This window comes from Sminthopsis crassicaudata, chromosome 3, assembly GCF_048593235.1.
Source record: "Sminthopsis crassicaudata isolate SCR6 chromosome 3, ASM4859323v1, whole genome shotgun sequence".
Taxonomy (NCBI): Eukaryota; Metazoa; Chordata; class Mammalia; order Dasyuromorphia; family Dasyuridae; genus Sminthopsis; species Sminthopsis crassicaudata.
The window spans coordinates 383606514-383621168 of NC_133619.1; the positions used below are offsets into that span (position 1 = coordinate 383606514).

The 14655-nt window shown below is 31.7% G+C and overlaps 1 protein-coding gene across 2 annotated transcripts in view; it reads right to left on the minus strand.

Annotated features, from left to right (window-relative positions):
• LRP1B (LDL receptor related protein 1B) overlaps positions 1-14655 on the minus strand; it is a 2473587-nt gene that overhangs the window by 2005987 nt on the left and 452945 nt on the right. For both annotated transcript variants that reach the window (XM_074301982.1, XM_074301981.1), the window contains exon 2: positions 7793-7915. In XM_074301982.1, coding sequence (XP_074158083.1) covers positions 7793-7915 — 123 coding nt within the window. The remainder of the gene's footprint in view (positions 1-7792; positions 7916-14655) is intronic.

Genomic DNA, 14655 nt, shown 5'->3' on the forward strand with positions numbered 1-14655 from the left:
AACAGACTTGGAGATAGGAAGAGATTTTATGAAAGGAAGAATGTTATTATTCTCTATTTGCTGAAGAAAAGAGAATCAAAATAAAAATCAGAATAAAATAAAATGAATGGCAGTGGATATAATCTGTTTAGTTTGTATTTTATTATAATCTGTCAGATACCATTATTTAACTAACAAAAACTTAGAATTATTTCTTTACAAACTTTGACTTCAATGATCCCCCTTTCATCTAAGTACTTCATACCTATGCATCCATCCTCTTATTTCTATAGTTTTTGTTCAGTATTTAGAATTTTATTTTATTTTTATGTACACTGTTTGCTAATAATGTCCCACATGGACTTAATTTTATTTATCTATCATCTGAGAGAGGAAGATAAATTGGAAAAAACATAAGAAAATATTTCCTACTTCAAAACATTCTGGATATATAAGATAATAATTATTTTATTATTTAGCTAAAAGTTAAAACATCTGAAGAATGAAAATATATATGTTCATACAAATTCATATCTTTTATTAAACATTTCATAAATATCTACTCATAAACATTTCATATCTTTAAAAAATCTAATGACTCAATTAGTATAATTTATAATAACTCTGAATAATGAGATCATTTGTTCGCATTCCATTCTTCTGAAAGGATTGATTATTCTCAGTTTCAGAGTGAGAATAAAACAATTCTATTTAGTGTCTCAAGTTTGACGTGATTGTAGACGTGAAAATAATGCTTCCTTATGAGTTTGTTACTTGTGGTAAAGTTATATAACTCTAAAGCTGTTTTTATAGGAATGTAAAGACTTAAAGAAATTCAAGCTCCAGTTGATAAGTTGGGTAGATCTTTTGCATATACACACAGAGGAGCTTTATGCATTAACACAATACTATTGTGGCATGAGAGAAATGGAATTCCCACCATAATATACTGAAATTTTTTCTTCCATTATCTCTGGTACATATCACCTAAAATATATATTCTATTCATAACTAGATTATGTATATGTTTCTGTTGTTTTCCCCTTTAGCCTGAGAGCTCCTTGATATCAAGGCAGGCCTTTTGTCTTTTTTTGTATTCCCATTGCTAAGCAGCTTCTGGAACTTCATAGAAGGCACCTAATAAATGTTTGATGACTGATTTATTGACAAAAAAATATGAAAAGACATCTCTCTCTACTCTTTTTTCAGAGAGGAAGGAGAAATCTGTAGACATGGAAAATTGCAAATGAAATATTTTGATATCATTAACCACTTTTTCTGAATTTTCTCTGTCTCTCTCTTTTTAATAAATATTTTCATATGGGGTTAATCACTGGGAAAGCATTCAAAGAGAAATTCAGTAAATGAATGGCAAATATATATATACCTATATTATAGGTATATATACTTCTACTTATTAATACACATATATTTGTGCAAATTGCATATTTCACCAGTGACTTTCTAGAAGTCATGCAAAAAGAAGGGATTGCAAGTTTTGATTCTAAAAAGCTATTTCAGAACCTTATTTGACAGTAAACTTAGTAACTTATTTGATACTTATTTTTTGACTTATTAAAATCTTACCTACACCAGACTGCAATAATAGGATTAAAAACACCTGGGGGAAGAAATATTTTCCTTATACGCTGTATTCTATATCATAACAACAAATATTATCACTTACCCTTTAGACTCTTAAAAGTTAAATTTCTATTTAGATATAAAGTTGAAAATATAAGACAGACACACACTTCTAAAAATCTCATGGTGAAGTTATTAATTCTTTCATATTTTGAATATCTCATTCTATCAAGCAACCCAGTACTATTATATCCTTTTTTATAAATAATTATATAGATGACAATACTCCCTAAACTAATCTATTTATTTAATACTATACCAATCAAACTCCCAAGAAACTATTTTACTGACCTAGAAAAAATAATAAAATTCATCTGGAAGAAAAAGAGGTCAAGAATTTCAAAGGAATTCATTAAGAGAAAAGCAAATGAAGATGGCCCAGCTGTACCAAATCTAAAATTATATTATAAAGCAGCAGTCATCAAAACCATTTAGTACTGGCTAAGAAATAGAGATGCTAATCAGTGGAATAGGGTAGGTTCACAGAACAAAATAGTGAATCACTATAGCAATCTAATGTTTGATAAACCTAAAGGCCCCAGCTTTTGAGAATTCACTATTTAAAAAAAAATACTTCTGGGAAAATTAAAAACTAGTATAACAGAAAGTAGGCATAAACCCACACCTAACACCATATATCAAGATAAGGTAGAAATGAGTCCATAATCTAGACATAAAGAATGATATTATAAGCAAATTAGAAAAACACAGGATAATTTACCTTTCAGATTTGTGGAGGAAGAATTTGTGACCAAAGAAGAACTAGAGACCATTATTAATAATAAAAAAGATAATTTTAATTATATTAAATTAAAAGGGTTTTATATAAACAAAACTAATTCAGTCAAGATTATAAGGGAAATGATAAACTTGGAAAACACTTTTACATCCAAAGGATTTGATAAAGGCCTCATTTCTAAAATATATAGAGAATTGACTCAAATTTATAGTGGTTCAACCCATTCTCCAATTGATGAATGGTCAAAGAATATGAACAGAATAATTTCAAAGGTAGCAATTAAAACTATATGTAGTCATATGAAAAGGTGCTCCAAATGACTTTTGACCATAATAATGCAAATTAAGACAACTCTGAGATATATCACATACCTGTCAGATTGGCTAAGATGACAGAAAAAGATAATGACAAATATTGGAGGGGATCTAGGAAAACTGATAGATTGTTGGAGAAACTGTGAATGGATCCAAATATTGTGGAGGGCAATTTTGAACTATGCTCAAAAAGTTATCAAATTGTGCATACCTGGGATTATATCCCAAAGAGATCTTTCTCTTTTTAAATTTTAATTATAGCTTTCTATTTACAAGATATGTGCATGGATAATTTTTCATCATTGACCCTTGCAGAACCTTCTGTCCAATTGTTCCCTTCCTTCCTCCACCCTCTCTCCTAGATGGCAGGTAGACCAATACATGTTAAATATGTAAAAGTATATGTTAAATACAATTATTTTGCTTTACAAGAAAAATCAGACTTAGAAATAAGTTAAAATAATCTGAGAAGGAAATAAAAAATGCAAGTGGACAAAAACAGAGGGAGTGGAAATGCTATGTTGTGATTCACACTCATTTCCCAAAGTTCTTTTGCTGGGTGTAGCTGGTTCTCTTCATTATTGAACAAATGGGATTGATTTGGTTCATGTCATTGCTGAAGACAGCCATGTCCATCAGAATTGATCATCATATAATATTATTGTTGAAGAATATAATGATCTCCTGGTTCTGCTCATTTCACTCAGCATCAGTTCATGAAAGTCTCTCCAAGCCTTTCTGAAATCAAACTGCTGGTTATTTCTTACAGAAAAAATTAAATTCCATAAAATTCATATACCACAACATACAGGTCCCTTTCCCTTCTTAAAGAGATCTTAAAGGATAGAAAGGGACACATATGTGCAAAAAAATATTTGTGGCAGTCCTTTTTGTAGTAGCTAGAAACTGGAAATTGAATGGATGCCCATCAATTGGAAAATGGCTAAATAGCTTTTGGTATATGAATATTATAGAATATTATTTTTCTGTAAGAAATGCCCAGCACAATGATTTCAGAGAGGCTTGTAGAGATGCACCCCTTTTAGTAGGTGAACAAAATCATTCCTATCCAAAGCCTAACAGACACAGAGGTTTTGGAGAAAAAGATAAGGAATGAGTGCAAAATTTCAATTCTCAGATTGTTTCATACCCAAAATTTGAGTTTATTTCTGGATCTTCATTTCTGTCTTTCTCTCTCCTCCATTTTAAAAGCTTTGGTACCTTGGCATTCTCTTCCATGAACTTCCCAATATCCACTAATGTTCAATTATGAGATTTCCTTTCATGGTATTCACAATATCCTGATTAACTATTTATTTTATTATTTTTGTTTATGATTAAAGGCTAAATGGCTATAAGGGAAAACATACCCTTCCCATGAACTGATACTAAGTCAAGTGAGGAGACCCAGGAGATCATTATATATGGAAACAACAAGACTATACAACAATCAATTCTGATGGATATAGCTCTCTTCAACAATGAGAGGATTCAAATCAGTTCCACTTGTTCAGTGATGAAGAGAGCCATATAAATCCAGAGAGAGAACTGTGGGAACAGATTGTGGAACACAACTTAGCATTCTCACTTTGTCTGTTATTTACTTGTGTTTTGTTTTCTTTCACAGTTTTTCTTTTCCTTCCTTCTTGATTTGATTTATCTTGTGCAGCAAAATAACTGTATAACTATGTATACATATATTGGATTTAATATGTATTTCAACATATTTAACATGTATTGAATTACCTGCCAGCTGGGGGAGAAGGTGGAGGTAAGGAGGGGAAAATTTGGAACAAAAGGTTTTGCAATGGTCAATGTTGGAAAAATTACCCATGCATATGCTTTGTAAAAAATAATAAATTAAAAATAATAATCATATAACAGTTTCCTCTCCCACTCCCCTATGTTGGGCATCACTGTTACTATTGTAAATCAAATGACCCCTTTTAGTAGGTGAACAAAATCATTCCTATCCAAAGCCTAACAAACACAGAAGTTTTGGAGGAAAAGATAAGGAATGAGTGTAAAATTTCAATTCTCAGATTGTTTTTTATCCAAAATTTGAGTTTATTTCTGGATCTTCATTTCTGTCTTTCTCCTCCATTTTAAAAGCTTTGGTACCTTGGCATTCTCTTCCATGAAATTCCCAATATCCATTAATGTTTTATTATGAGATTTCCTTTCATAGTATTCACAATATTTTGATTAACTATTTATTTTATTATTTTTGTTTATGATGAAAGGCTAAATGGCTATAAGGGAAAACATACCCTTCCCATTCATAATTTTTCATTGATATTTTGTAAAAATAATGCATAAGTCTGAAGAGCAAATGTGAGACCACTTCAGTTCCTGCACTGATCATGACATAAAGATTTTTAGGAAAGAACAATCTAGATGTTCTATTTCTTGCTCTTTCTTTCTTTGTTGTAATATATTCTTTTTACATTTATAAATTATATAATTATCTTATATGGGACATTGCTATTGACTGACTGCATAGATCTCTCATAAAACAATACATCATGAAATCCCATAATTAGAAAAATGCTAATTAGGAACATCTGGATTGATTATATTAAATTTGGATATGTTTTACACTTGTTCAGAGATTTTTTTTAAAACATTTCATACTATATATCAAGTTAGACCATTAAAGCTCATGTCTGCATGATGCTGGTAAAGTAGACATTTTAATGGTCTCATTATTTTTTGACACAAGTTATATGCATGAGGAGAAGAAATAATATTAGAAGTCCTTAGTAGGAGTCTACAACTGTGTCATTACAGTCTGAATGCCATCTCTAAAAAGACTGGAGACTTTTCCTGTTGTATATTAGAATACTACATATAAGATGCTATAGAAGTACCAGATCTTATTTTGTGCCCTGTGTCATATTTCAATCTAGAAAACTTGCAAACTACCTACAGCATTTAAGCATTTTTTCAATGATAACTATCAATCACATTAAGATTATCAAAACACTTTTTACATATTATTTCTTTTGATCCTTACCAAAATAAACAGAAAAACCAATCAACCCAAGGAAATATGTGGTAATGTTATTTTTATCTTCTAGGTGACAAAAACTGGGGCTCAGATGCAATAACTGGTTTGCCCAGAAAAACAAAAGACTCAATACAGAGTTATTTTGAAAATGTCCTAGAAATGAGGGAATTTGGTAAATATGGATTGGGTCTAGAACGTGTTAATTCATGGCCAGATAATATCACTTACTCCCCTGGAACTGGAATTCTCTAAGAAGCTACCTTTATATTCAACCTCACACTTACATCTATAGTTTAGGCATTCTATCCCAGCAAAAGAAGTTCATCTACCTATAAGCAGGTCCAAGATTGAAAGGTCTCTGAAAAACAAATGGTATACCTTCTCCAAATTAGTGTTCTTAATCCAAGTGTTCTCAAATAGTATTTTTCTATTAAAAAGTTGTCCAACTTTCACAAAGAAGACCCATTTTACTATTCACAAAAAGACAAATTGTTCCCCTGGACATAAAGACTCATATAAGGAAAATTGGGAGTGGTTAAATAGAGAGGACTTCAGCTTCTCTAGAAGTGCAATTCTGTTAGGAATTTGTTTTTAAAAAATCAGCATCCAGAGCTACAGCTTTAAGAGAAACTTTGCAAGTATGGAAAGGTGGGATATGAGATAACCAACCTGTCTTTAAAATCCTCTCAGGCTTATTATTTGCACAACTGCATTAGTCACTCTCAGTAGGGTGAAGCTTAAATTTCATTAATTAGGCATATCTACCATATAGGGATAGATGTTTATTTATATTCTTACTATTCTCCTTTTAAATCTTAGAAAGATCTTAGAAAAAAATATTCTGTGTTCTGCTTGTTTTAGACCTAGAGAAAGCATCTAGTTGTTATTGTGATTTTTGAGGGATGACAGACAACAATTATGAATGTGGAAGGGGTCACACAATTATCTTCATAACTTCTGCTGAGAAATCAGGGTTAAACAATTCCATTAACTAAACTAAATCTACCTGATTCCCAAATCAAATCATGGAGATCTCCTGAATGTTTTTTTTTTTTTTTTTTGGTTTGTTTGTTTGTTTTTGTTTTTGTTTGTGTGTGTGTTGTTTTTTTTTTTGAGTGTGTATGTGTGTGTGTGTGTGTGTGTGTGTGTGTGTGTGTGTGTGTGTGTGAATTAAAAGTATCACTACAACATGACTCTGAATTACCTAAAGATTTCAACATTTAAACCCAGGATCCAGTTGTTCTTAACATCATTCAATACCACACATTTTTTGCTACAATGAAAGAATATGGAAAGACCTCTGAAGCTTTGATACTAATGATACTATTAATACTAAGAACTCTAGGAGTAATAATACTACTTTTAATTCTCAACAAGTCAACCCTTATTTTCTTATTTCAGAGGCTTAAAATATTTTCAGTTATTTATACAAAGTCTCCTAATATAAATAAATAGCACTAATGAAGAGACTAAAGATTTCTAGAGATTATTCTATTCCTGATAGAATGATCCCTAACTACCCCTATCCTGAGGAGTAAAAATAATCATATGCCTTTTAAGTCTTTATAGAGATAGTCTGTCCATAAACTATTACTTCATTTGCCCTACAACAGTGAGAAGAAGGAGGCATCTTCAATGAATGGTAGTTATTAATGGATGGGAATACTGAGAATAATTAGCCTTTAAGAATAGTATTCTTTTGCTCACATTTCTAAACATCAAAAGAAAAGAGATAATATGTAATAATCAAACTGCATCATTTAAGCCTATTGTCTTTTCTCTATAATGTTTTCCTTACTACTTTTTTAAAATCATTCTGCCCTTCCCATGTACACAAATTATTTGCATTTTTATAAGATCATTTTGTTTCATTAAAAACACTGTACTTTTCTTACTTTTTATTTTCATGGATTAATTTGAACTACAAAAAATAATTTATTTCCCATTGAAAATACTCACTAGGAAGGAAACTCAAATACTTACATTTTGGAATTCATAGAAGAGAGACTTCTTATAGCCCACCAGAACAATTGTTCTTAAAAACAATTACAAGTCAGTTTTACATATAATGGAAAATTAAAATGTCATGAGAACCTTTCTACTTACAGGTGTCTAAAGATTCATCCGAATCATCAGGGCAGTCAGGGTCCCCATCACATAGCCAGCTCTGGGATACACAAGTCACATGATCATGGCAAAGAAATTCACCAGGATCACACAACTGTGGATCTGAAAATGAAAATGTTTTAAAATAAAATATGAATGGTCTGAACATATGATCACAAAACAGCACAAAGATGAAATGTGAGAAAGCAATACATAAAGGGGATGTGAATATGAAATACATTCCCTGTGCAAAGTTCAAACACAAGCAATATTCATCTCAATTCCACTATTTTACCTCAAGCATACAATCTGTTGATCACCTTATTCGTCAAATAGCTTCAATTCACAACTAGACTAAAGTGCTCTGAAAATGGTTATTTTGTTTAGTTATCATTTTTATTACATCACACTTCAACAAATATATAGATCTCCCAATGAATATATTTTAGATACATATAGTTATTTAAATATATGCTTGCTTCATATAAGGACAGCATAAATTATCTCAATATATGATGAGGATAAAATGACTCAAGAGTTCTCTTATGTTCTCTGTTTTCAATTATTTAAGTTGTTCATTCCAAAACAATAGTTAATACAGTATTACTAATGTTCAATTCTATAAATGTTTATTGAGTACCTGATGTGTATCAGATATTGTTAGGTTGTGAAGATAGAAAAAGAATAACAAAAAAAGTGTCCTCCCAAACTTCTCTCTTGTAGCATAAGGAGAAAGTAAAATCATTCATATAAATTTTAGTAAGAAAATGAAATCTGCAGAGATTTTAGTTCTACTCTTGGAAGAGGAATTATAAGATACTAAATTAGTAGGGTTACCCAAAATATTTTTTTGTCCCATAATTTCTTTGAGAAGAATTTGTACAACCTAATTACTATAGCCCATAGTATTGATATATATATATATATGTGTGTGTGTGTGTGTGTGTGTGTGTGTGTGTGTGTGTGTGTGTGTGTGTGTAATCCTTGTTCTTATGTCTCTGTTCCTCATAAAGACATCCTGAAACTTAGATTCTTTCAATAATAACTTACTGATGTAGACATAAATTAGACTTAGAAAACACATTTGTCTTAATATTGAAACATCAGGGAGTAACAGAAAAAAAAGAGACTGAAAGTCACAAGATCATAAGATCATACATATAGAAGTAGAAGAAAATTTCAAAACCATCTAGTACAATTCCAAAATGAAGAAATTGATTCACAAGAAATTTAAGAATCATGTCCAATATTATAGAGATTATATATCACATGTTAAATTTGAATTCACATTTGGATCTCCCCTTGCAAAACAATTCTTCATATAATAGATGTTTATGATTTTCATTAGCAGATGAATTTGTTCATTAGTGTTTATTTAACTTATTATTCATCCTATCAATATTCATAGTTATGATTACTGTAAATTGCTCTCCATCTTATATATTTCTCTTTTAACCCTTACCTCTTCAAAAAGAGTCTCCCCTAATCAGAGTGTGCTTATGGATTTGCTATAGGAATCTCAAAGCTTTAAGGACAATCCTCAAAGTTGCCTTTTTGGTTTTACATAACTCTAGGAAATAAGCAGACTATTTATTTTTCAATCAGATATACCATTTTCAAAATCAACCTCTAAAAGCATTGATAGTTAGATTCAAATGAGTAAATTTTCAATATTTCAAGGTGATTATTTTAAAATATATTCCCTTACTTGGGTTCCTTGTATAGAAATTAAATTTTTGAATATTTCCTTATTCATCCCATTTATGCTTCAGCGTATACTTCTGAAATATTCAAATTAATCTCCTTTAAATATGCTTTCTTATTGTATGAAACAAAATGTTATATGATGTAATGAAAAAATAAAAACTTATGAGGACATGGAGGCAGATCAACTTTCATCCCTAAGGAAGAAGATTAAAGTTTTCTAATAATAGCTCTTTGCAACTAGAAGACAAGAAAAAACTATTAGACAACTATAGACTGCATATTCTATTGGGTATTTTTTCATCTTTGCAATGGAGAAAGATAAGATAATTATTCATTTTTCAGTGAGAAAATAATATATTTGGGAATTTATGATAGAATTTCTGTAACACTGTGCAGAGAATTTAGTGGTGAAAATTTACATTTAAGAACGGGTATGGGCTTGAGTTTAGAATTCATCTTTCCTTATTTAATTACATTAAAAATTATGGAATTCAATGTTATTATCTGGAATCTTTGGAAAATAAGATGAATTACAAACCAAGAGCTAAATTAATCTCTAAAAACTTTATAATGAATAGCACTATATCTTTTTTCACCTCAGCTATTACATAATTCTTCAGCAATGCCATATTCTTCTCCTGAGAAATTAATAAGTTAAATAAACACTAATGAACAAATTCATCTGCTAATGAAAATCATAAACATCTATTATATGAAGAATTGTTTTGCAAGGGGAGATCCAAAAATAACTAGGAAAAATATTGTTTTTTTTAATTACCAATGCAAAAAATACATATATATCTCACAATCTAAGTCCAAAAGAATTTGATAATAATGTGAGCCAAGTAAAATGAGATGTACTGACTTTCTGAACAGAAAATAATTTGCTTAAGGAAAGTAGTTTATTCTAGTCCATCTATAGTTAATTGGGAGGGAAAAATGCTCTAATCATTACTGAATAGAGAAATGCAAATTTAATCAATTCTATCATTATACCTCATACCCATCAAATTGGCAAAAATGACAAAAAAAAAAAGGAAAAGGATACATTTTAGAGGATCTGGGAAAAAGTAGCCATGTTTATATAGTGTTGAAGGAACTATGAAATGGACATAAGCATTTTGAAAAAAACATTTAGGATTAGACACAGATGTATACTAAGCAGTGCATACCTTTTTTATTCAACTAAATGACTTCAGGGACTATACCCTAAAGAGACGAAATAAAATGAACAGGAACTAAATGTAGAAAAAATATTTAAGACATTGCTTTTTGTGGTGGCAAAAACTGGAAACTAAAGGGTGTCTACCAATGATAAACGGATAAATAAGTTTTTGTATATGAATTACTGTACTACTATTGCATTATAAGAAATGAAACAATGTGTGATTTCAAAAAGCTATTTAAAGACATATGAATGGATACAAAGTAAACTGAACCAGGTGAACAATTTATACAATAGCAACTTAAATATGAATTTATACAATAGCAACTTAAATATGAATAATTTGAAATCTATAAGAACCATAATCAATACCATAACCATTCCAGAGGACCAGCAATGCAACTTGTTTCTTGTGGAAAGTGGTAAAATTTATATATCTCCTATCTATTTTATAGACAGCAAGACTAAGAACCAAACATATATTGTTACTGTGTGCTAGGTATTGTGCTAATCACTAGTAATACAAATAAAAGAATAAGAATAAAAGGCAGTCCTGGTCCTTAAGGTGCATATAATTTTATGTGTGAAGACAACACAAAATGGAGCTAGAAAAAATGCCAGGATTGAAGAAATTCAATGTGAAGGCATGATGTTGTGGTCCAGGAAGTCATAAACAGAGTTGGAAGAGCAATGCTATTTATTGGGCATGGATCCCTCATTAAAATGGAGGCCACAGAAGGAATTCACCAATGGGAAAAGAAGGTAAATACAGCAGAAAAAATATTCCAAGTTGAAACATGTTTCAGCATGAGGCTATAGATGATGATGTATGCTGAGGACTGCTTGAGGCAAATAGTGCTCATAAGTAAAATACTGGGGAGGAAGGAAAGGAAAAAGAAAAGATAAAAAGTATAATTTGGGGTTAATAAGATAGCAGGAATGCAAAATTAGTAATTTTAACTGTAAATGTGAATGGAGTGAACTCTCTTATAAAGTGAAAGCAGATAGAAAAGTGGATGAAAAGCCAGAATCCTACAATATGCTGTTTGCAAGAAAAAACAATTAAAGCAAAGTGATAAAAGAGTAAAGGTAAAAGGCTAGAGCAGAATTTATTATGCTTCACATGAAAAAAAAAAAAAAAAAAAAACAACAGGGATAACCATCCTGATCTCAGATCAAGCAAAAGCAAAAAATGATCTAATTAAAATAGATAAGCAAACTATATCTTGCTAAAGGGAACCATAGATAATGAAGCAATATCAATACTAAACATATAGACACCAAGTGGTATAACATCTAAATTCCTAAAGGAGAAGTTAAGAGAGCTGCAAGAAGTAGAAATCAAAACTATAATAGTGGGAAATGTCAAACTTGCTTTTTCAGAACTAGATAAATCAAACCACAAAATAAATAAGAAAGAAGTTAAAGAGGTATATAGAATACTAGAAAAGATAGGTATAATAGATGCTTACAGAAAATTGAATGGAGACAGAAAGAAGTACACTTTTTTTCTTGGTAGTTCATGGAACCAATATAAATATTGACCATATATTAGGACATAAAATGTAATGGGCCAGAACTCTGGAGAAATATACTTAAACAAGGATTCTTACAACAAGGTGGTAACTCAGTGGAATTGATAAGATAATATAGTTTAGCATGATGATTATAGTCCCCTAGTTCAGTATAATTGAATTAATCTTACAACAAATTTTGAGTCCCTGTGATATAATGATTGGCTTATATTCAGTATGATGAATGGATTTAATTATAATAGAGTATTTAAGAGGCCAGAGTAAGACCTAGAGGAAGACTGGAACAGACTCAGGGAAGACAGAGGACTGGAGGCTGCAGCACAAGCTCCCAGACTCAGGGAGACTTCAAGACAGAGACTGTTGTGGTGGTCCTCCTGCCTCCCACACAGAAACTAACACACATTCTGGAGGACCTTCAGAAAGCTGGCTCAGGCCTCAGGCAAGGAAACAGCCTGTGAAGGAAAGAATAAAGATTTTTGGATTTTCTCTGGCTATTCTCTTGGTGATTACTCTGCTGAAATGAAGGCTGGTCCAAAGACTGCCAGAAAACCAACCAGAAAACTACATTTTTGCATCTGAACCTAGGACTAAGGATTTACACTAAGAAGTCCAGACTGACATGATACTGAGTTCAGTGAAAAAGTCTACATGACCCAGAAATTAGAGAAAGTACAAAAATAGACAAGTAGGAAACTTTGTTAAGGGCTAAACTAGTGTTTCATCTGAAATGGGACAAATGTTTAGAAACAACATTCTCCACATCAAAGAAAGTGTATAGAAAGCATAGACTAATTTAAAAAAAAACAAAACAAAACAAAACAAAAAAACAAGATTTGATTGCAACTTGGGAGAAGATCATTGGACTTTTAGAAACATTAGAGTATTCCTTGGTTCTCTAAGGAAGCAGAATTAGAGCTAGACAAATGGAAACTGTAGGAGAGCAATTAATCTAATATTACAATGATAATGATCCTAATTCAATTCCTAAATAAACAGTCTATACATATAACTTAATACAATTGGTTTTAAGGAATTACATAAGGGAAAAAAAAAGGAATTACATAAGTATTAGAACAAGGAAAAAGAAGAAAGAACAAGGGGGAGAGGTTACTAGAAAAAAAAAACAGTTGAAAAGCATGAAGAATTAGACAAGAAAGGAATTAAATACAATGCTGATAAAATTAAGGAGTGTGGTACTTCATAGTAGGAGCCATTAGGGCATTCCCTGATCTACCTCCCCTCAACTAATTCTTCATAGGTGGAGGGGGAGAGGAGGAGGGGAAGGGGCAGTAACACAATCAGCACCACCCATGAAGTAGCTTTGTCCACCCCATGACAAGATTACAAAAGATACTAGTTAAAGCTAAAAAAGGACAAGATACATCTGATTTAATAGAAGCATACCCTGTTATTCAAGAGTTTGACTCTTCAGGTCAAGAAAGGAGAAGTCAAAGATTTGAAAAAGGGTTGTATTCTTTATGGGGCTACATCATCTTATGTTAAGATGGTATTTGAGAATTTGGCTTATGGAATTTTAATCCCTAGTGATTGGAAATCTATAGCAAGGACATATTTAGAACCTGGAAAAAACTTCTTGTGGCTTTCAGAGTATAGTGAACTATGTAGAATACAAGCTCAATGAAATAGGCAAACTGGAGTTAATATACAAGTCACCTTGATCAACTAGCAGGCAAAGGTCAGTATATAGATGCTTTAGCACAGATTAATTACCCTTTGATAGCATATGAGCAAATTGCTACTGCTGCTGCTATGAAAGCATGGGGCATCCTCCTAGGGAAACAAGATCGAGGGGAAGCCTTCACAAAAATAGAGCAAGGTCCAAATGCACCCTTTGCTGATTTTGGGAGACATCTGCAAGCAGCTGTCATGTGAACTATTGATGAAAATGCAGCAAGGGAATCATGATAAAACAACTTGCTAGAGAAAATGCTAATGAGGCTTGTAGAAGAATTATACAATGACTATACAAGGTTGCTCCTTTACAGGAGATCATAAGATGCTGTGTCACAGTGGATACAAATCCCTTTTATACCCTGGTTATGATGCAGAACATCTAAAAAGCTAAGAGTATCTAAAAGCTCAATCCTGGTATAGCGTAAGGGTGAGAGGACAGGGTGGGAGAGCAAGACCCCAAACCCCATGTCCAAAATGCAACAGAGGCTCAGAATATATATTGATCCAAGAGAATCAGAGGTGGGGCCCAGCTCCAAAACCTTAAACAAAAAAACTGTCGGGGAATGATGGGGCACCCAAGTTTATACCCAGAGAGTCTTTTGAAGTTCAAGATTCAGACATGATCAATCAGCAGAGAAGCAATCAGATGGAGAAAAGGGATTACATGATCAGTCAGCCAAAATGCAATCAGATGGAAGAAAGTTGGGAAGAACACAGGGTTTTTAACCCAATGGAAGGACAGTGTTCAGTGTGAGTAGCTC